The 24003-nt window shown below is 41.9% G+C and overlaps 1 protein-coding gene across 4 annotated transcripts in view; it reads left to right on the top strand.

Moving 5' to 3' along the window:
* RAB3B (RAB3B, member RAS oncogene family) overlaps positions 1-22211 on the top strand; it is a 49626-nt gene extending 27415 nt beyond the window's left edge. For all 4 annotated transcript variants that reach the window (XM_085067616.1, XM_085067618.1, XM_085067615.1 and 1 more), the window contains 3 exons: positions 12125-12243; positions 17052-17176; positions 20302-22211. In XM_085067616.1, the coding sequence (XP_084923742.1) occupies positions 12125-12243; positions 17052-17176; positions 20302-20489 (432 nt within the window). In that variant the 3' untranslated portion in view covers positions 20490-22211. The remainder of the gene's footprint in view (positions 1-12124; positions 12244-17051; positions 17177-20301) is intronic.
* The last annotated feature ends 1792 nt before the right edge of the window (positions 22212-24003 follow it).

A 24003-nucleotide genomic window follows, 5' to 3' on the forward strand; every position in this document is an offset into this window, starting at 1 on the left:
GTTCACTTACTTTGTTTTAGCAATCCTATTAGCACCTGAGAATTCTGACCTAAGCACAGTCTAACTGGGACACAATGTGAAGTCTGTGATTGCATTTCTCTTTTCATTAGAATATTTCATTAATTATATTTCCATCAATTCCTCCTGGAATCTGAGTATGTCTGAGAAATGGCTTTTCAGTAACCACATGGATATAGAGGTGGTGTGGTTATAATTCTGCTTCTCCAGAGTGTGGTTCTAATTCTCAGTGCAGTCTGTGCACTAAAATCTGAATTACCACGCTATGAAATTGTCCAACCTTCAGATGATGTCACAAGCTGACAGAATGGAAAAGCTCCAAGAGGAGGATGCTGCTGCATGCTAGGAACATGGCATCAAATCCTGACCTGAGTCTCTTAGATGCATAAACTAAATGCCTCTTTGTCTTTGAATGTCTTAAGCTTTACTAGATTTCTTCACTACTCTGTGGCTGCTGAGTTTGGCTAAACCCCTGGAAGTGACAGAAGAAACTCTACACAAGGATGTAAAAACCAACCAACCAAAAATCCCAACAACCTCTACAGATGCAGAGGTCTGTGATTATCAAAATAACTAATTGAAGAGTTTTTCTTCTCTGTTAAAGATTTAAATAGTGAAATGGGCACAAGACCTAGACCCAGTGAGATCAACAGGACTTCTTTGCTCTTACTGAGTGTGACAAGGATAATATCACTTTATCATCTTCAGTTTCTAACTATCTTGGGAATTGCAGATTTAGAGTCATTCAAGCTTGAAGGAGAGACTGCCTGAAGACCTGGTTCTGCTGATCTCTGTCAGAGATGAAGAGACCTGTTCCCTGCCCAAGGAAGCTGCTTGTTTTGATTTTTCTGGAACAAGCCTTGTAACATCCTGGGATGATTTTTATGCTTAACTCACCCAAATGCATCTCATCTCTCCAATAGTTTATGATAAGCCACCCCTCCCATCATCTTTCTTGGTGTTCTTTAGGCTCATTTCAGTTTGTCCCTTCTTCCTCAACCACTCTCTCGAGAAGTCCCAGTCTATTTCTAGTATTATCCTTCCCATTTTCTGTCATGGACACAGAGGTGAAGCTCTTTGTTTGCCAGGTGCACCTTGAATACCTGCTGGTTTTCTCCTTTCCACACAAAAATGCAGCTTCTTCCCTTTCTGAAGAGCAGAGCACAGGACGTGGCACTGAAGCAAGCGTGGATGAGAGGTGGTTCCTGCAGCTCATGTCAATAAGCTGTTTTGGAAGAAGGGGCATGTGTGGAGGTCGTTTATGTTTACATCTCATTTCAGGAGATAGACAGCAGCTCGCCTGCTCTCTAATTAAACGGAAGTAAACATGTTGCCTGTTCTTATCTAAGAGTTTTTATATAACATTTGCTGCCTGTTGATGTAACTGCCCTAATGAATGCAGGGTGATTTGATGTATCATTAGTGATGTGGAAGGACACTATGAGATTAGAACAGAGTGTTTATCATCTAATACTCATTGTCTGACTGTTTGACTCCAGGAAGAGTACATAACATGAATGAAACTTTGCTGCATATTTATTTTTGCCCGTCTTTGAGGATGACTAGAACCCAGGAAATTTTTAATCACTAAGCATCAGAAAGGCTGAAAGCACTGTTTAACTGTGGCAAAGACTCCTTGCTGAGGATTAGATTACAGGATTCCCTTCTCTCAGCTGGAGGTGCTGGCAAGAGAGGAGCTCTGATCTTACCACATGGTTTGTCAAAAAGGCCTGGCTGAGGTTGAGATTCATGGGAGCTCTCAATTTGTCCTGGTAGGACAGGGATGAAGTCTTCTACTTTCCCTCTAGGCTCCATATGAAAAACTAGCATAGAACCACATCTGAACAGATTTGGATATTATTGTGGCTTTGATAATTTTTCAACTGACTCAGAAGATATAAGAAAAGCTTTGGTCAAGGGAAATTATTTCCCTTGGGCAAAATAGATGGAAATAGTAGATCTGGGTGCCATGTGAAGAGAGACTTGTTTTTTCCTTTCAGTTCTTTGTATTAATTTTATTAATGCTTTAAATTGGGATACATTTTGTTCTCTGAACTCTGTTCTTCTGGCAGTGGTGTTTGTGATATGAATGTAGTAGTGAAACAGCAACTGTTCCCTGAAAGACCAGAAATCATTCTTTTCCACGGAACAGGCAGATACTGTTACTGCCTGAGTCTTGGGATAAAGCATCAGGGTAAGCTCCAGACAGCCAACACCAAAGCTTCCCCTGCTGCTCTGAAGCCTCCAAAATTATGTTGTTATAATTCTTTGATGTCAGAGTAAGGCAAAATAGCAGCAGGCAGAAAGTGCAATTCATTTAATTGTAGTTTCATAATATTTTGAAGCAGTTATGATGTTGCTGAAGTTACGTCCTCTTTTGTGAAAATGTCTTTAGCTCACTGGCAGATCTAATTCTCCTCACTTATGCTTTGCTCCAAAATTTGCTTTTGCACCCTTTCAGTCCAGAGAAGTGATTTGGACTGGGGTGGATCAAAACACAAGTCCTAAGGGCCTTTTTTTTATCTCTGTCACAGTAGATAATGTGTGTTCCTCCAAACATCAGCTTGTTGCACCTTCTCAGACGCATCACTCGGCTACACATGAAAGCAGAGCACAGTCTGCCCAGAGGTTAGTGCTTGCTCAGGAAGCTACTTCCATTTGATAAATATTTCAGCATGTGTTTTCCCAGTGTAACGCTACAAATTCATTCCTAAGCTGGGAAGTGTTTCCAGAAGTACGAGGTAATGGAGTGTAGTTCAGCTCCCTTTGCTGAACTGAGCCAAGAGCCCAGAGAGTCTGTTTTCAATTTTCTGCTGGCAGAGGGCCTGGGTGATTTAGGAAGCAGCATAATGCATGAATTTGGGCTTGTATTGTGCCTGATACTATGATTGCTTCAATTACAGATTTGTTGATAGACCTTTGCTTGCTTGGGGTAATGCTATGCAGTTTCCCTGTTTTATGAAGCTGTATTAATATAAAATTGATAGAATATAATGAAGACTGATGCCCCTATATTTTTGTTGATCTGTAAAGCGTTACACACATTTAGTGTTCTGTGCAAATATGATCTCATGCTATCTCTGTTGCTCATAGGATTTTTATTAGCTTTAAATAAGACAGTTTGGAGTTGTCATTAACAGCTATTTTATAGACTCCTTTCCTTGGGCTGAGGTCTGTGTTCTGAGAAGCAGATCATATGGAAGATGCTGTGTCTTATTTCCCTCTTATCTAGACATTCTGTCTCATTTGAGAGAAATCAGGACCTTTGCATATGCAGAATTCTTTGCTGAGGTCACTTGACACAGGCAGGACCTTACAATTCTTCAGGACTTATTTTGTATCAAAGTTCAATCACCAAGTGGCATCTCCCCGAATTTTGGCTCAAGTGAGGGGTCCTAGTAAGTCAAAGCAGCAGGTTGTGCTGGGGAGCCTGACTGAAGCCCCACTGGTGTGAATGGCTGGGGACAGGTGAGCCTGTAGGCATGGAGCAGCATATTGCTTTTTTCTACTGCCAAAACCACGTTTGCTTCAGTTGGGAAATCTGCTGTCATTTTCCTCTGTCTTTCTGAAAAGGTAAATATGAAGATGTGTTTTTCATCAGGAAGGTTTGAGCCACTCAGGCCCTTGATGTATCCACTGGCTAAAGGCAGTTTGGGGCTTAGCAAGAGCAGGGAGGTGGTGATGAAATGATCGATAAAAATAAAATATCAAACAGCGAAACATCTCACACGTTTGCCAAGGATTATTTGCCCATGGCTCTCTTTCCAATTGGAAGAGAGAAAGGAGCATCCAATCTCCAAGAGAAAAGAGCCATCACCACAAGGGTGGATGAACTTAAAACAGTGCTCAAAAGGACCTCACACCTAGAAATGCATTGGCTGTAACTATTCCTGCCCCAAGGTGCTTCCTGGGCTGCCTCAGGAGCTGCCTGCAGCTGCTGCACAACATTTCTCGTTTAACATCTCATCTGTGTGGTTATAATAGAAAACATCACGGTAAATGGTAGAAGATTATTTTCTTTGTCTTGTGCTATTACTGAGCATCATCACGAGTGTACTGTTGTGGCTGACAAAGCACTTCGATTCTAAGCCTCTATTTTAAGATGCTCATGACTACTCCAAAATAGCTGTTTTTTAGCTGAAAGTCTTCTTTTATATTCTTAGCAGAGATGTGGGTTTACTTGGAGAGTTTCAAATTCCATTTGATTTTTTTTTTTTACATTTCCTGTGAATTTAAACAAAACCTCCTTCATGTCACCAATATACCAGATCTATTTATTACATTGCTTTTCAAAGTATGTGCACATTTCTGTCAAATAAAAACACATGAGATAGAGGAATCTGTGCTATTACTAATTCCAGCATTTAGAAAATGCATTTCAAACTCCAGTGAAGTGAGATATGTACCTTCTTCTTTTCCTTTTTATTTACCTTCTGGTTTATGTGGTTCAGATTGCTCTTGGGTTTTGTTGTCTCTAAGCTTTCATTCTACCTTCTTGAGTGCTAGAACCTTCTTTGTGTTTTTGTTTAATGCTCACCTGAATTTAGCAGTGGGGCTTTTTTCCTAATTTGGGAGGTAATACTTTGAAAAATTGCCTGATGAGCTCTTAATTTCCACCAATTTTTGAAAAATTACACATTAGGATTTTAAAGACCTTAAAAGAATATTATATTTTCTTTTTATTGGCACATTGTTGTTAATATAAATTAAGCTTGATTATTTTATTTTTGTCTTGCTGCTGCCCTTCACATTAAAGCACACATTCTTGCCTCATGGCTGTAATTCAATTTGGTATTTTAATCTCAAAAATATGATGGACAGCTTCCCAGAATTTCTGAGCACTTTGTCTTAGAATTTACCCCCTTGACATAATATCTCTAGGGGATTCTTGTGAAGCATGAGGCTCGGATTTAGCCTTAATCCACTACTAAATAAGATGAAATCTCGCCTTGATAAGAACCAGCCCTCGGAGGATGCTCCTAGCAGAGTTCCAAGTTCTTTTACAATTAGGGCTTGCAACAGGTCTTTTAGGCACAAGGTCATTGATTTTCATTAACACCTAAGGAGTTGCTTTGTAAATGAATTAAGCGAAGGTCTTGCCCAGAGCTGAGGGTCGAGTACCATCCCCGGATACCATCCCGGGTACCATCCCCGGGTACCATCCCGATGCCATCCCTGCGCCGAGGTGGCTCCGCACAGCCCCTGTGGCGGCCCGGCTGCCTTCTGGTTACCATGACATTTGATCACCCAGAACAAGCTCCGGCAGAGCTGGGGTTTGTTCGGCTGCTCTCGGTGCGGGGATTTGCTCTTTTCGCCTGCGAGCGGTGGAGGGGGAGGGAGAGCCCGATTGCACCGCGGTGCTAATTCCCTACACCGCTCCGTGTTCCTTTCGAGAGCAAGGAACCAGGCGGCTGAATCCAGGCAGATTTGTATCGCAGATCACTTCGCTTCCTCCTCACAGATTGTGCGCTTGTTCTTTTGGCAGCTGATTCATAATGTATCGAGATTTCCCTTTGTGCTGCACATCTCCCGGGTTAGCACAGAGCTGTTCCATCCCGCACGGTGGCAGCTGGGCTGGAGCACATCAATCCCTGCCCTGCAGGACCAGTTAGGATGTCCACGCTGCCTCGTTCACAGGAGTGTAGTGCTGTTTCTTCTGAAGTACTCTGGCTGTGATTAATTTAGCAGCCTCTCAACAGCAGCTAATTAATAATGCTTATAGTGCTCAGACATCTGTGTGTTGTACAGCTGTTCTTACAGAATTAAAGGGTATATGTGGTAAACTAAAAAGATCTAGCAAAACTAGCAGTATATTTTGTGATAATTATGCATCCACTGCCCAAAATGCTACTTACTTGGGGATCTCAGCCTCTTAGATGTTTTTGGTTTGGTTTTTTATCATATCAGTGATGGTTTTATCACTTACCCACAGTAGATGGACTTTCAAATGCATCATATCCTTCTGAACTTTGCTGTTTATTTGCAGCTAAAGAAATGGAAGTTGAAGTAGGCGTGGTGGTGTGGATGCTACAGATTTTTATCACTGCCATTTCTTTATTTTTATATCGAGGTATCTGGATCAGAAAGAATCAAGAATATGAGACTGATCCTCATGTTAATTGTAAGTAATGAAAAATAAGACTTTTCAATTCTATAGGCTTTAAGAAATGTGCACAATGAACTTAATCTTTGTGTGTAGCTCTTCATGTGATTTCACCTTCTCAGCCACTGTCTTTTAAATAGTTTAACAGAAAAACTCAGTTTACAAAAAGATGAGAAGAGCAGATAAGGTTAATAGGCAAGCCAGTCCTATTCCAGTTCTCCTTACCCTCTGACAGATCAGAAAGGGCAACTGATGCTAATCTTCACTGCAATATCAAGGCACCTGGTAAAATGGAAATAATATTTTTAAGATCTTAGCAGGTCATGAGCAGTAGTGTCAATCACAGTACCCTGATTCCAGTGTGGGGATTACATTCTGCTGAGCAAATGCACCCTGTTGCATTTTCAGTGATTCACTTTTTGTCTTATATGGTATGGAGTTGCTGAGAAAAGTTTAAAGTGCTGGAGCTTCCCCAGCACCAGAAATATTGTAATGGTGGATTAGGTCAATTCACAGTAACTTTTCCTCCTTGTCCAACAGCTTATTTTACAAAATTACTTTGAAAAGTAGATGCAGTGCCTCACCTGAGGAGATACTCAGGCACTGAGTTACAGGGAACAACTTCAAAGGTCTGTATGTTGGGCATGACCAAGGTCTCTGACTACATGCTCTTGTAGGCTCTGCATGAATTAAAAGTCTCTTTTAAAAAATTTCCATCTCTCTGTTGCGAGCAGTTGCTGTGGGAATGTTAAAACAGGGTGGTAGGACCTCCTGTAGAGAGTAAGTAAAATAGGATAGGAAAAGGAAAGTTTCTGTAACTGGTAGTACTGAAATTATCCAAGGCTGCTGGTTTTACTGCTTCTATGGAGTAGAAGTGAAGAAAGCCGTAATGGGGAAATGCTTAAAAGCTATTTAGCAAGGACAGAGCATTTTATAAAAAAAGGCAGGGGTTTTGTGTTAGGTCTTTTTCACATCAGAAATGTTTCCCTGCATATTGCTGGAATGAAATGGCTCTCAAAGTAGCTAAATGTGTCTGAGTAGGTTCCAGTGACTCTTGGGCAATGGGAGCACTCAATAACAAGAGAGGAAAAAAAACATGCCTAATATGATCTGTTGAACTGGAGCCTTTTAATCAGAGCTGTGTTCTGAAGGAACCAGGTGTTATTTTGCTCCTGGCAGCAATTGAATCTTCACAGGTTTTTCATGACATCACATCTTTTCCATGTCTTAAGCAGTGACTCATCCTGCTTGCCTGTTTGTTCCTATTTCTAGCTGCCAGCAGGAAACACTAAGCTTAATGTTAATGTTCTCTTATTAATGACACATCCTAGTCTGCCCAAGGTCCCTCTCCCTTGTGATACCTGGTGGGTGGGTTGTTTTTTATCTCTTCCTATTTCCCAGGGTGACTTTTGTTTATCTGATTCTCGGTGGCTTCCACTCCAAAGTCTGCTTTGCAGAGGAGATGTGTGTGTGTGTGAATGTAACATCCCCCTGTAACCACAGGGCTGGGAAGTGGATTATCCTGTCTCCATGGCTGACCAAACTCCAAACAAGGTGCAAAAAGCCATAGTGTAGGTGTTACAATGTGAGATTTAACAGCAGGGAAGAAATATTTCCTCCACCCCACCTGATGAAGCCCCAGATTGTGGTGGGTGCTGGTTATTGGGGTGGATGTAGCCTCTGTTTTGGCTCTGAGTAGCCTAAGCAACGATGATGCTAAGTCCATGCAGCTTGTAAATGTTGCCAATTGCTGGACAATAAGCAGTTCTTATTCTTGCATATTATTCTTCTTCGAAAAAACCAAAAAACCATGGAAATCACAACATAATCCTTTAAAAAATGGAAAGGTTTATTTCTTTAGAGGCTATTTGTCACATACACTGCTAGAAAAGCCATGGTGCTAAGGGGATTAAATTCAGTACAGATTAGATGTTTCAGTGACATTTTATTTGTAACAAAGAACTCGTGGCTGGAAATCTTCACTAGAAGAAGGATGGTTCAGAATCAGGGATTCTGATTTTTCAGACCTGCAGCAAAGAACATCTATCATAATTTAAAAACTCGAATATGTTTCCTATGTTAGTATCTTGCATTTTCTGCTGAGACAGCCAAGCAAATTTAAGAAAAGCTGATTGTACTCCTATTATGAATGTATGCATGATGGATCTTAAGACTAGAGGGCATCTGCACACAATGCAAATGCATCTAGGTATTTTTCTTCTCTGATAAACATTGAATTTTGATCGCTCATTAATGCAAAACCTTGAAATTTTTGTTTCAAGCTACCCACTAATGGTCCTGTGGGTGTTTTTAATTGTTTGCATGAAGAACAGGCACACAGAAGAACAGAGCTGTTAGCACGCTGGTGTAAATATACCTCTCAGAGACCCTTCTGTGCCTGGTTACATCCATGCCCTTTGATTCCTCCTCAGGGACAGCCTAGCAGGTTTCTGGATGCTGGGGCTCAGGCTATTCTTCCCAGGCATTTGGCTAGACTGTTAATTAGTGCTACATCACCTTGCTGCTGATCCCTGCCTGTGCTTCATGTACTTGTCTCCTAATGAGTTTGTGGTCTACCTGGAAATCTTGCCAACAACTTGGCAGGGGCTGGGAGGAGCAATTTCTGTCAGTTGTTTTCTCCTTCATTAGATAAACAACTTGAACTTAAAAACTTGAAATGACTAATTACCTGAGGTTTGTGGTGTTTTAAACGGAGGGAAGGATAACTGTTGTAAATGCTGAAGAAAGTGAGCTCGGATTTTGCAGTTTGTTTTATTTTATTTATGCTGAGGCATCTGTGTGTGTGGAGGGGGTGGGTGTGTGCACTTAAGCTCTCATGGGATGAGTCAAGAAAATTAAGCCAGTTTATCGCTGTCTAAGAAGCTAATGTAACCTGAGGAAAAAAGTAATTTCAGGGTGATAGTACAACAATTCGAATGCAGCTGGAGAAATGCCACTATAAAGCTGTGAGGGGAGGTGACATGCTCTGTACCTGTACAGTAAAACAGAGCAAGGAAGCCATCAGTGACTCACTCTCTGCCTTGTAGCACATGGCTGCCAGGGCAAGGCTATGAACAAACTTGGTGTACCATGAGATACAGGATGCCTTTCCCTCACACACACTCCCTTTGATAACCTGAGAAGGCAGGCACCTAGGTACAACCTAATGAATATGCAAATTAACTTTCTAATGAGTTCACTGACCACTTTAGGATAGGTTATGACTGGGCAAATGCATGTTGTCCTTTGGGGTTCTGTACCTCCTGCAGCCCCATCTCGGACTAATGTATAAATTGGGGCCCATCCCCACACACAGGGGGATCACAGGCAGAATACTGAAATCAGCAACCCAGATTTGCTAAATTCCAGAGCTCTCAGGCAATAGCACAATTTGGCTTTTTCAGTCCAATTCCTCATTGAGCTTAGGCACTGTGGTGGTATCAGGGCTGGTTTTGGAAGTCACCCTGAGTGTCCCTTGGGGCTGCTTCCCAGGACAGCCTGGGTGTTTGTCCCCAGAGCTGAGTCCTTGCTCTGAGCCATTGTCAAATTTAATGTATTTCCAAATTATTCTACATGTAGCTTGACAATGTGTCTTGCAATCACTTACTGCCTAGTCACAGCCTCATGCCCTAAGCCAGAGTGAGCACTGGTTAAACACAGGGGAGAGAATAGAAGGTGAGATTTGGAAGGCAGAAGAACCTGTGAATGCAGGTATCAGACAGTAATGCTGAGAGCATGAGAAGTGTAGAAGCCTGATGTCCTATGGATTTATTTGGTTTTGTTGGTTGCAGAATCTGTGAAGTTACTAATACTGATTTAGGGCCTTCTCCTGAAGATACAAAGATAAAAAGAAAGCCTCTTCTCTCGTGTGAGTCCTTTGGTGCTGGGAAAGGATAATTGTTGCAGTGCAGCTTTTCTCACAGCTAAAGTATGCTTGAGGTCTCTCTTCACCTTACCAACTGCTTTTTGTGACATGTGTAAAAACATTTGAACACATTTTCCCTCAGCCAAATTTGATCAAAAGTGCATATGTGGAGACTGATGATTTAATAAGCCTCATGTCTTTAAGAAATCAGGCTAAAATAAAGCAACTGTCATCTCTCTGAAGAAAACAATACTGTTGCTACTGAGACCTTCCTTGCATGAGGAAATATAGTTAGGATCTAGTTGTCATGGCTGGTTTAGCTGTTCAGCAGCTAAGTAGGGATGTGGTGTCAGTGAATGAGAGTGCTCTGTGATGGATTTATCACTGGCAGGAAAAGAAATGGTCACTCAGGGTGGAGCCCACCTCATTCTGGTACCTCTTGCCAGGAGGGAATGGGAGAGCTATTCCTCAGCAATGCTTCATTGTGACCAGCCAATGGGCTACCCCATCTTGAAATAAATGCACAAGTTTAAGGGGAAAAAATCATTTATTTTTCCAGAGAATTGGTGGAGAAACAGCAAGATTCCTGCTGCACAGCCTCTCCACTGGGAAATTCACAGTATGTTACAGCTGTGGATAGTCTCACAGTAGTGCAATAGCAGAGCTTTTTAAGCAAGCTGTAGGGAGCTTATTTACCAGCACTCTCCTCCTTACAGAGAGGCTCTGTGATGTTCTGGTGCAGAACAACAGGTGACCACAGCCTGGCTGTCGTGTGTTCTGCAAGGGCCAACACTGTCTCTTGCATGCAGCAAAACCCAAGCTTCTTGCGTGGGAATGATGGGCAGGATGATTTTAAAGCAGAGTAGTTTCCCACCCACTGTCTTCTGGGGATGTGATGATGTGCTGTGTCTGATCTCTACTCCAGCCAAGAGTGCTCTATGTGGATTTATTTTACTCTTCCAACTAGTTATGTAGTTGTTAAGTCCTTCAGGGTCTTTTTCTTTAGAACTTTAATCACATTTTAAAGGAGTGGCAGCAGATGCTTTCTTCAGTGTGGGTTTTGGGGGACTAAAGGATGGTTCATTTTAGAACTAACCCATCAGAGTAACTATAAGTTGACATCTCATACTGAGCACACACTTTGAAGGCAATGCCTTTTGGCTTCCTGCAGCTATTTCACAGAGCTGCCATTTGCCAAAAGAGGGATGAAATGTGTTCAAAAGGTTTTTATCTTCTGAATGAGAGAGACAATCAGCACACAGCTTCTCTCCTTGGTTCAGAAGGCAGGTCCAGAGGGAATGGATTGGGCTGTAGGACTGCTGTTCTGGTGCAGAAATATTCCTCAGTTTAAAAATAGGCTTGCAAAATGTAAAGGAAAAGTGTTGTTGGCATCCAACAGATGGTAGTTGACATGTTTTCTAGCTGTCACAAGTCTTCCAAAATTCTTCTGTTGCATATGCCGCAGTTTCACCTTTGTGCTGCCCAGCTGAACGCAGAAATGACAACTGCAGGTGGAGGAACTCTGCAGGAACTCTAGGGGTAAACTGAATTAAGATGAACCAACAGAAGAGGATAAATGGATCTCAAATGTATATGCACCTCAGACTTTGTGATTGGGATATTCTACATTATTAAATTCACTTAGTATAATAATGTTTATTGCATCAGATCTATAATTATTGTCTCTAACATGAGGCAAGAAAGGAGTCACCCACAGCATCTACCTCAAGGACATTTTCCTGACCGTGACACTGAATTGCAACACGTAAATTTTTTCTGCCTGGTACAGTCCTGGACTGGTTATTTTCCCTATGCTTTGAAGTGTCAGCTTTCAGTGAACTCTGCTAACATTTTATTATTGCATTGAGGCTGAGGCAGAGAAGAGCAATTAAAGGGTTGACATCTTTGGTATTTTTTTAATAGTACATGTGTCAAAATGCATTTAACAAATCATGGTTGATGCAAAAGCCTAATTAATGCTAAAATGTAAGTAGAGTTCATTTCAGTTGGGAGCAACTGAGAATTTTAAAATGCACAATAACAAGAAGTGTTTGCCTTATTTTAGATATAGGACCTAATTACAGCTCTTGCTCCTGGGAACTGAAGTTTTAAAGCCTAAATATTCCTTTCTGTTGCAGGATACAGCTGGACAAGAAAGATACAGGACCATCACTACAGCCTACTACCGAGGAGCCATGGGCTTTGTCCTCATGTATGATATCACCAGTGAAGACTCCTTCAATGCTGTGCAAGACTGGTAGGAAATACTGTTGTTGGGTTTGTTTGGGTTTTGGCCAACTATCTCCTCAAACTGAAACATCCCACTCTCCATAGTGCTTTGCATCACTATGTTCTTTCCTCTTCATCTAAATAATTCCATGTATAAACGTTCCTTAGAAAATGTTCTACAGCTTCACTTTAATGAAAAGGTTGTAATTCAAATATTGTAGCATACTGTAGTATTTGGTGCTTTTAAAAGTTTAAATTTATTGTGAAGAAATTAATCCTTTAATGCTTTTTTGGGCTTAAGAGGTTCCTGGCTATGCTGCTAAAAATACAGATTAACAGTGGTTGTTCAATTCACATCTCAGGGATTTGGGGAAAGGCTGTGTTTATCCTCAGAAGTAGTGCCCTGTGACTCCACTCAAATTTCTTGCAATCCTTTCTGCTGGTTACCTAGTTGCTCTTCGCTGCAGATAAGCCTGGGCACCATGCAGAGAAGGGCAGTGCAGTGGTTAATTGATCTCCGGAGTCAGATTGATTTGCAGTGATCTCAGTGACCTGCTGGGAGCATGTGACATCCTGGCTGTGGTACTGGCTTTTAGCATCTGGCTCATCCTGGCTTTCTCTTGAGCACCTATTCTGTATCCCCTAATCTGGGCTCTAACTCAAAAGCTTCAACAACGGGGTTTGTTGTTTCAAGTGATTTGTCTTTCCTCCAAAGCTGCCCAGTTTTTGTCCTCTCTGTTCACAAAAGCAGTTGGTCACGACGGTCACATTCAAGATGTAGTCTCCACTTTCAGCTCCCCATCCCCAGTGCCACCACAGCAGGTGAACTGCAGCACCATCCTGAGCAGCCCTTCAGAAGCTTGTGACAGAGGAATGCATTCTTTTCTTGTTAGAAACACAGACCCAGAAGTTTTGCCAAAAACAGTTTTATCCATAAAATTTCATTCACCAAGCTCAGATGAAGCTTCTGTGTCTACTTAGGGGTATTTTCTACAGGAGTGCAGCCATGTGAGCTGGGGTGATATCTTTCACTAAACTGTAAATATTTTCAGCTTTGTTCCCTCATGAAACAAGATCCATATGACCACACAGTTCATCTGGCTATCTGTCTGTTGGTTCTGCCCTAATAAGTTTTACTTAACAGTCTTTGCCAAAAATTACCAAATCTCAGTCTCTGAGCTGCTACTATTTTAAAGTTTGCACAGGTGAAGTTTAACCTGAAGCTGTATATTGGAACTAGTCTGAGGTCTGTTCCATCAAAGGCACTGGTGTGAGAGTAAGAATTGGGAAAGGTCAGGTTTGTCTGTTTGATTTCACATCTTCCTGTGCCACTGGAGCTGCAGCAATATCTTTCCTAAGAGCACCTTGTCAGCCAAAGGACAGAGGTGAACCATCAGTGTGTTTTTCCCTCTGTATGTCAGGAATCTTTCCAACCAGCTTTGAGGTTCTGAGCCCAAATGATGTAGTGGGGTGGATAAAAAGGGCTCATTTCCTTCCTTCCTGAAGGTTTTCCACAGGAGAGGAGATGAGGGCTGCAGCCAAGCCAGCATCTCTGGGCCAGCAGAGTCCTCTAGTGGCTATTGCAGCTGGGAGATGGTTTTTCCCAGTCTGCAGAGTTGCTTTCTAAACTTCCAAAGACTCAAGAAATGGATGAAAACCCTTTTGTCTGGTGCTGGTGCTGGTGCTGCTCTATCAGTGTCTGCCATTTTCTAGCATAGCAAGTAGGATTTTTTGGGTTTTTTCCCCCACTAGTACAGTTATTACTAAAAAAACTTATTACACTGGATGTGGTCTTCAGTCAAGAACTGTACTTTCCATGGAAAATTAAGGTGTCTGTTACTTGAGCTCCTTTATCTCCATCTCTGGTTCATTGGCACAGGACTATTTTCACAGCCCCCTGATTGGGCCTCACCTCTCCACAAGGGAAATGACAATATCCCTCCCAGTCTGCCAAATGATTTCTCCCTTGGAAGATCCTTTTCTCTCACCCTTCTTACGGGTGGGTGTCCTGAAGAGGATCCTAGTTTGCTTTGTCACTGATACCTCTCCTAAACCAAGTAAAGACACTTTTTCTCGTGAGTGAGAGGATCATGGTTGTATAGCAGTTATTTAGACAAACTCTCCAGGTAGAACATGAATGCAAAGTAGAGTCTTTCATTCATTCACGTGAATCACCCCAAATAATGATCATCATCTTAAAACCACTTAGAAAGAGACACAATTTAAATGCATTTGGAAATACCTGGAACATGACTTGTTCTCTTGTTCACTGGAAAATGTACAACAGATTGTATGAGAAGCCTTAAAATAGTGAGCCTGAGTGATTTTCCTCACTGCAGTGTGGCAAGAGTTCATTCAGGTTATTTTACAAGAAAAAACATAAGTAGGCAAACACAAAGATGGGTTTTAATTGATATTTGAAAGCAAGTAATTATTTTGTTTGAATATGTCTTTCCTGTGGTGTGAGTGAAAGGGTTAAATGAGCTTTCATAGCTTTCAGCTCAGTTTCTAGAATTCTTTTTTAGCAGACTTTTTTGATAGCTGTTATTTGACGTTGGGTTGATAGTTGTGTGTGTAGATAAATCAGTTGTTTATACTTCATTTGAAACTATACTGGAACTAAAATATACTCAGTGCTTGCAACTGTAAAGTAAATAGAAAATATTATTGAAGCTCTGCTTTAGACAATCTAGACAATTTCATAGAAGGGAAATAAAAATTGGTAAAATTTAACTTAGATGTAAGTGACAGCTGGGTTCACAAATCATCAGGTTTATTTATCTTTAACCCAAATGGAACTGTTGATACCTCCATGTAACTATGAACCTGAGACTATTTTTCTTCTAAGCATGAAGCACAAAGTCTGTGCTTTATTGTTAATTTGGGGAATTCAGCACAAACAAGGCACAGCATTTTATTGTGTCACAGAAATATGTTTCTCCCAGTGTGTATATTGGGCTGCCCTGACAATTGTTGAAACAGCTCTATCATACAAGCCTTGCTATTTATTCATTTATCTTTCCAAAAGCATCTGGAAATTTTCTGTCCCTACTTTTGTGTGGACATCAGGGTTTCTTTTGTATGTTCTTCATAACTTTTTTGGTTAAAACCCCAGAGTCCCATATAAGCTCAGCACAGACTCATATTAGCTCTCATGGGTCTTGTCTACATGGAGGCACACAAAATGTGAGACTGGAGGAGCTAAAATTGGGATTGGAATGAGTGGCTTTCCAGGAAGACACTAGGGAGGGTAAGAAGTTTCACTGCACAGAGTCTTTGGGTTTTTTTGCATGTTGCACTCTGGGTCTGGGCTTGGGTGAGGTTCTTGTTCTCCAGGGCAGTCCAAGCAGGCTGCTGTTTCAGGGCAAGTTGCACAGTGAAATGACCTTCTTTTCCACAGTTATCTGTGGAGTAACAGCTGGCTGCTTTCCATGGAAAAAAGCAAGTAAGCAACTCAAACTAATTAAAAATTGTCATTAGTAGATCAAAGCTAGAGGCTGCTGCTAATTCAAAAGAGAAGGAATCAAGTGCTTTATTGTTAAGGGAGTTTGAGGAAACTTACACAGAAGTAAAAGTTTGAGGAGGCTTCTGGCTCCACTGGGAAGTGGCAGATTTGCCTGAAACTGTAGTGTCCTGCCTGCAGTAGTGGTGAGTTGGGGCAGAGGGTGGGAAGGTGAGTTAGGGAATGGAGGAGGATGGAGGAGAGGAGTGAATTGCTTCTGGCAGTGCAGCCTAATTGTCCTTGGGGAGGAGGGAGCCTTAAAAGATAGAGCTGACTTGGTGAAGATAAAATAGGTTGTGTGGGTCTGGAAAGGTGGATGAAAGTGAATGTTATCAAGCTAATAATGTTGTACTGCTGGCTCTGGGACACCTCACCAAGGATGGTGGGAGAGGGCTGGCCCCTCAGGATATATATAAAAATTATTCTGTTTTGTCATGGAAAAACTCTAAAGAGGCTAAATGTAAGGTCAGAGTCCTGGGATCCATGGTGAGCTCCACTGCAGTTTAATGAGCCACAGAAAGCTTTAGAAGCTCCAAGTTCACCTGAGTGCTCCTGCCCAAGCCCCCCACTGCAGCCCTGTGCCACTGAAGTTAGTGTTGGTCTGTCATTGCAGCTGCTCTTTCCTGTCTTTGGTATTCCTTAATCCTGCTGGGTTCAACTGTTAGCTTACAGAGCTTTGCTTTGATGTCGTATCTTCCCAATTTGGTACATTTATGTTTCTCCTTTTCAGTTGTTTCCATGTTTCTGTGTGATTTTCAGTTTCCATGAGACAGTTTCCTTGTTCAAGCAAAGAGGGCTTGATGCTTCCATCTGTTCTTATGGTGTTCCTAAAACTCTACAGCAAAATATGCTACAGAAAATGAGAGTTATTGTTCTGCCTTTTGCAAGAAGTTGTAAATCCAGTATGAAGTGTGCATCTACTGTATGTCTTTCTCTACAGGACAATATCCTTAAGAGTTCTAATTGATTGTTGTTCCTCTGACAGATGACAGCTGAAGGAGAATAAGCTTTACAAAAAGGCTTTTTTGTCCCTAATCTTCAAAAATGACTTGATTCAGCTTTTTATCTGGATCTCATGGTCTTTAAAACACTTGTGAAGTCTTAACAAGAAACTTTATTGTCACACAAAGCTAAAGAGTAGTAAAATAGAACAGTTACTGAGTTACACAGTCTGCGTTGTTGCTTTGTGTCTAAGCCTGGTCATTTGTCTTTGAACCAACACACAGCCTGGGGGTGTTGATGTTATCATTAATGGTACTTGTTTTTGTATTTAATATAGGATTGTATTTTGGCACAGCTGATGGAATGTAACAATCTCTCTTGACCTGCTGTAGGGCCACACAAATCAAGACTTACTCCTGGGATAATGCACAAGTGATCCTGGTTGGAAACAAATGTGACATGGAGGATGACAGGATTGTTCCCATGGAGAAGGGGAAACATCTGGCAGATCAGCTGGGTACATGGAAAGCTTTTCTTTTTTTTTACTTCTTTTTTACCTTTTTTCCTCTGCTTGTTTGTTCTGTGCTCCTTTCAGTTTGTACAATGAGTCCTTCCAGCAGTAATACTTCAGTAATGGTCCCACAACTAAGAAATGTAATATATTCTAGGTTCAGATTTTACCTACTTCGTGCTTGGCAGGCCAAGAATACCTGGTAGAATACTTGTGGTGGTGCTGTATCTGTAAAGGGTATGTCTAGGGGTGGAATGAAGATAAAGTTTATCTGGAGAGAAAAGCTTTTATTAGCTCAGCACAATGAAAAGAGAAAAAAGTTTTCATAAACACAATTCTGTCTCCAGGTCTCCAAGTACCATGTACTCATTGCAAATCAATGCAAACATTGATTTTTGTTGAAGCATTTTTTTAACTAAACAATGAAAAGAGAAAGAAGTTTATAAATCAGAACTGTGGAATTGAGTAAAACATATTTTAAAAATGTACTAGGCTTCTCTAACCCGGTAAGAAAATGACATTATGTTGTTGATGTGGGATAGAAAAAGCAAAACAGTTCCATTGAGAGGAAGCTGGGATTGCAATGAAAATTTTATAATGAAGAGCAAAGTAAACTCATACTAGTTTATAATTTATTTATCATTTTTCATTATCTATTACAGCATATATGATATTTTTAATCAGGGCTCTGTGTTAAAATTCAACTATACTGTTGTCTTCTGTTAAAGAATTCAAAGTAGCAAGTAAATCCTGTTCAAATTTAATTTACCTAGCAGTAGAGATCCTTACATTGGGCATAAACATTTGTTTTGCTTGTAAGAGTAGACATTCCTACCCAAAGGAATCACCATCATCCTCAATTTATAAAATCCTGTGTTGTCTTCAATTCTTAAACAATAATTGGAGGGGGCATAATAAAGTGTTAAACTGGGGGTGCTGGAGTTCCAGGACACACTGCATACATTGATGTAAATTGTAAAGTGTAAATTCTACATTTGGTACACACAAAGGGGTCTCATTCATGGCTGGAGTCTTGAGCCATCATAAACAAATAGTGAGCAAATATCAAACTAAACCCATCATTATTGTTGTAATAGAAAATCTTCATATGTAGGATTGGCAAAGCAAAGAAAGACATGGATAATTTGCAAAATCATTTAGGGGATCTTTCTTACCCATCAGAATTCAATTTGGTTTTGAAAATATGAATGTGAACAAACCTGGTTCCTGGCTTGCAGACTCTCAAAAAGGTGTGGATGCTTGTGTGTCCACCTATATCAAAGGAATAATTTCTTCTAGTAATTGAAAACTTGTCCAAACCAATGTAACAGCAAATGGAGAGTTTCATTTGAACTCCCACTCCAATTTGGACTTGTAATGTTTTTTTCTCCTCCCAAAATTCATCTGTTTGTTTCAATACAAACTTGGCAGCTAGAATCTGAATCCTTTACGTGTGGGACACTTCAAAACACACACACAGGGTTACCATAGCAACTGATTCCATCAATAGGAAACTGTTTTGCAGAAGAATCCCCAGTTCTGCCCCGACCTGGTGCTTGTCCAGCTCACCCTTGAGAAACCACCCCAGTGCAGAGCAAACCAACAGCTGATCATGCCTTTGGGAAATGCTGTCCAAGCCCTGCTTTCTGGAACCTCCCAACATCCAAAACACTCCTTTTAAAAGAGCTGGAAAATAGATCTGATTATATCAGATCAGTTTTTCCTCATGGTAACTATGCTAATGTGTACAGCATTATATGAAATTATTTTGTGAGTTAGGTGGGAGGAATCTCTTTAATTGGCTATTGACTGCTTAAAGTGCTAATCTTCATCATAATGATTCACACAAAGGTTATCCCTCAGCATGTTTATCTAAGTTTGCATGGAGACATTAACATCATTGAAATAATTCCTTAATCAGATTAAGAAATTATTATTGGCCTGAATGTGAACTGAACCAAAACAGATGGGTTTAGGGGAAGCTAAACCAGTGTTGGACTGACAAATATCTAAGTGAGTTCTCTGCTGTCCTGAGCTTTTCATACACATTTTTATTCATCACCAAAACAGCAAGTGGGGCAGACAGACCCCTCATCTGATGCAGGGCAAGCCCTCCCTGTTTGGTAACAAGGCACACATCTCCACCATCACTTCACCCCTTGTCCCATGAATCTTAAAAAGACTTTGAATGGGGTGGATACCTATTTAACTCACACATCGAGGAGACTCAGCCTGCCAGCAGTGGCAGACTAACCAGTTAAGACAAATTTTCTCTTTGTTTGTGGCAGAATCAGAGGAAATTGATGCAATGCGGAATATCCCCAGAATGAAGCACAACCAGAGCTTATTGTAAAATAAACTCTCCGTGGTGCCTCAGCTCTCGCTGCTGGCAATTTAATAACCTGATAGAACAGAAGCAACAGCCTTGTTGGCCCTCGAGGCCCCTGGGGTGAGGGAGATAAGGACATGCTTCACAGTTGAGGGCATTCCTGCTGCTGAGGCAGGGCCCAGGCTGTCTGTCAGAGGCTGCTTCTCCCCTAGTGCCGGGTGTCAGCGGGAAGCAGCAGGAGAAGCTTGTGCCATCCCCTGCTTGCTGTAACTCCAGCCCTGCTGGTTGGTTTTTTTCAATCAGAATGGGTCAGGGTTTGAGGGACAAAGAGCATTTTGCTTTTTGAGTTGGTCAGCAGAAGGAAAGCACCCACAATTCTCCTCCTTGTTGTGGCCTCTGCTCTTGCCAGAGGGCAGCAGGGCTTGGCAGAGCCTGACCAACCCCTGGGGCAGGGCTGTGTGGAGCCCAGAAGGGTTTGTCACACCTTACTGGTGATGATATGTCACCAGCTGCAGCCCAGGGGGCCTGCACTGATGAAAGGGGGAGAATTGACTCCCTTATCCTGGATTTACTCAGATCTGCACATGTATTCACCGAGAGGATGGTAAGGATCCATTTATCCCTTTCACTCTTAATGAAGCTTGATACATTTTAAAAGTATTTCTGCTCACTGTTCTTGAGATTGTGGAAATCAACTGACCTTATGGCTTTTCCAATGTCTTGTTTTCTTAAGAAATGATGCTTTAAAAATCATGATCATCATCAGCCTCTATTGATACTTTTTGTTCACTTTTTTCCCCAGGTTTTGACTATTTTGAAGCCAGTGCCAAAGAAAACATCAACGTGAGGCAGGTTTTCGAGCGGCTCGTGGATATCATCTGTGAAAAGATGTCAGAGAGCATAGAGTCAGACAATTCCAGGGGCACTTCTGGAAGGAGCATGAGGCTCACAGACAACCCTCCCCCTTCACAGCAGAACTGCTCATGCTAGTGACCTTCTCCCCAGATTAAATTTTATCTTTTCATTTGTGGTGGTGCATTATCATGTAGTCCAAAGGCAGAAGTGTCTGTTGTAGGAAACTGGAATGTTTGTTTAATGTGCTGGAGTGTTGATATTATGTATTTCCTCATCCAACAATTTAATAATCTGAAAAAATATTGTAAGTGCACCTCATGTGAATGTGAGTTACACTGAAGAAAAATAATTGTGTAGTGCTGCAAATGTTATTTCTACAGGGAATGTTGCATTTTTAAATTATAAATTCCTCTACTGCAGAAAGAGGCTTTTTTGTCAAGAACAGCAGGAAGCACAAAAACCAATTAGAAGGGACCAGGTCTAAGAGAAAAAAAGGGGAAAATCTCTTATAAAGCAAGTATATGGGGTTTTTTTAACATAAAACCAAAAAAATCAATCCCCAGATGTTTTGAGAATCATTGCTGTCCTCCAGACATGGACCTCAGTTTTTCTGTAGGATGGAGCAGAAAGCAGAGCATTTCTGTCTGACAGTGGGAGATCCTCCAGAGCGTGAAGAGGAAGGGGGTTGGATTTTGTGTCAAGTCTCTAAACAGATGAAGAGCACAGGGAGGAATCAAAGCTGCCAGGCTGGGGAGGAGGAGGCCTTGCAGCCATCCCTGTATTTCCTTCCTTGTGCTTTGGCTGGTGCTGAGTGAAGGATTGAGCCCTTCCAGGGGCTGCCCTTGCCTCCAGGCTTCACCACAGCTTGCAGCAGAGTGCTGGGAGTGTTGCTGTGTTTGGCACATTCCTGTCCCTAATCCTCCCTTCCCAGAACCTGACTGTCCTGCAGCCTTTCCCTTGTGTCCTGTAGTTTTACCTCTCCAGGTCTGGATCTTCTCTCATCAACTGCTTGCTGGTGGATTTGTTGCAGGACGAAGGAAAGGGGGAGCTGGCTGCTGCATGCTTAGTTGGAGGCAAAAACTGACTTGTAAGACATGGAATAGCACTGTCTCAGAGAGATAAAAGTATCAGGAGCCAAAATGTGAGTGTTGGCAGATACTTGTGCCAATATTACTAGATTTTCTTTCTGCATTTTCTTGTTGATTTATTTTTTTAATCTTGTGCTAGATGGGTGCGTGTGTGGGGGGATAGATTTTCTGGTTTCAGATTCAACCACAAAGTATAATTTAAGAAAAGAAAGAGTGATTAATAAAACACAACTGCAAATGAAACATGGCAAAGATGTCCTATTAGAGGTATTCTGTGAAATTTTTGTTGCATCATGCTTTGAAGGGCGGAAAAGTTTTTAAACTAAGTGGATATGGAGAGAAGTTGGCTGTCTTAAGGGCAAAATTCTGGAAAGTTTTATGGCTTTACCTTTGATCTGTGATCTCCTCTGACTGAGGGGACTTCCTGATGTCAGGAACAGGAGTCAATTGCCTGCCCACTGCCCTGTAATGTGCTGGATCCATGACACCAGTGAGTGCTTTTGTAATTTCTTTCTGTTGTGTCTCAAAGTGTTAATAGCTCTAAGAAAAAAAGCACAAAATTCTGGACAAAAAAGCAGCTATGTCGGGGTGGTTTGAGCTCATTGTGTTAAAGGCTTGATCCCTCCGTTTGTGTGTCGCTTTTGGGAAGCTTTACTGTGACGTGTTCTGGGTGTGTGTGATCTCGTCCTGAGAGTGTGATTTGTGCAGTGCTGGGATTGTGGTTGTTGTATCTAAACCCCTGAAACTGCAAAATAAAGAGAAATGTACTAACTGGGTGTGGCCAGAGAGTTTCTGTCAAATGCATTTCTTGCCTTAGGAATCCTACGCGTGTGTGAAGGAGAAATCTTTTTAATGCTTTAAAAATACATCCAACTGCATTGATTTTCCTTTGGCAGGGTGATGATCTTTGAACCCAGCAATCTGGAATCACTGTGAAGCTTTACAACAGTGAAGAGAATGCTTATTTGGCCAATAAATGCATAATGTTGTGTTCTAATTGTAGAAGGAGCAGGTTTTAGGGCAAGTTGTACAACTAGCAATAAAATAAAAAAAATTCCACTGCAGATAGCAATGATTTTGAGCTGTGCAGATATAACTGAGTACCTCAGAGCAAATAATGATTTGTAAGCTGAGCAATTCACCGGTAAAAGAAAATGGATTCAGCAGAAATGGAATTTCAATTATTTTCTTTCACTTACTCTTTTTTTTTTTTTCCCTAGCAGAAAAGACCTTTCCCTTTTCTATCCAATATATAATTGTGTTCTGTTGTGTTCTGGTTAAATCAGATGGGTTTCTTTAAAGGAGAATACAAGTACATTCCAGGCTCTGCAAGCAAGGATGAGCAGAATTGTTATTCACAGGACAAGCCAGCAAGTAGCTACATGGCAGTGTGAAGAAATGAGTTAGGAATTCTGCCTTATATTGCACACATGCAGAAGCCTGGTATTTTTTGCAGAAATCCTGCAGAGTTTATTTCAAATAAGGAATCAAATCATCACAGGCAACTGACACACCTCTGCATTAGTATGTATTTTGTGTATCTCATCGCCTTATATTTGCTGTGAAGGAATACAGGGAATGCCTTAAATGGGCTGCAGCTGGTTTCAATATCAGCAGTGAGTCAGTAGTAATTGTTACTTGTGTTAACTTGTAAGAGGAATGGCACAATGTGAGACGGCGATTTGTCAGGGCAAGGGAAATAAACCTGCTTGCACTGAAGGCAAACCTGAAATTTGCGATGTGTTCGGGTAGAGAGCCTTCCATTTGACTGGCAGCGGCCCAGGAGAATTGTGTTGATAAACCAGCCTGGTTACGAGGTAAAAAAGAGGCACTAGGGTGCGAAAAGCAAGAGAGGACAGCTCCTCACATATGTGTCCCCATGGCTTGTACGAAACAGTGTTTTTCAGCAAAAGCCTTAGGGAAACCTTGGATTAGCGATGTGTCTTGGCTTCCATCTGGCGGAGGAATAAAGCACTGAAATATCGGGTAGACATGCAGGCTGAATGATCACGCTGTTCCTCAGGCTTGGCCTCTGTCCCCACAGCCCGGCAGCGCTGGAATGGCAGGGAAGCGGAGCGGGACGGATGGGAGCCATGCAGGATAAACGCAGCGGCAGCTTCCCGCAGGATCGTGGCAGTGCCGTTTGGAAGCGCCAGGGGATTCAAGCCGAGCGGCAGAGAGAATTCCCGCTGTCACTCCATCGGCACTGGACTGTGACAGGGGGAAGGGATACCCACCAGCTGGAAAGTGCTGAGGCCTGCTGAAGTGAGCATGTAAACGACAAAGAGTGATTTGTGTTCAGCAGCCATGGGGACAGACTGTGAGCTGCTCGGTGTTTCACCATCCCGGGAACAGCGATCCTAGCCATCCCGGAGCCCAGCCCCGCCAGCTGATTGGGCCTTGCAGCTTGAGTGACAGTCACTCCGACCAATCGCTGGAGGAGCTGGGAAGGGGAGGGTGGCTTCCGCCAGCTGGCTGTTGGACTATTCCAACGCGAGAGCAGGGGGGGCACAGCTCAGCCCGTGGGCAGCCCTACGCATGGAAACGTGACGGCGCAAGAG

Source organism: Lichenostomus cassidix, chromosome 8 (genome assembly GCF_008360975.1).
Source record: "Lichenostomus cassidix isolate B80296 chromosome 8, HeHo_3.0, whole genome shotgun sequence".
Classification (NCBI taxonomy): domain Eukaryota; kingdom Metazoa; phylum Chordata; class Aves; order Passeriformes; family Meliphagidae; genus Lichenostomus; species Lichenostomus cassidix.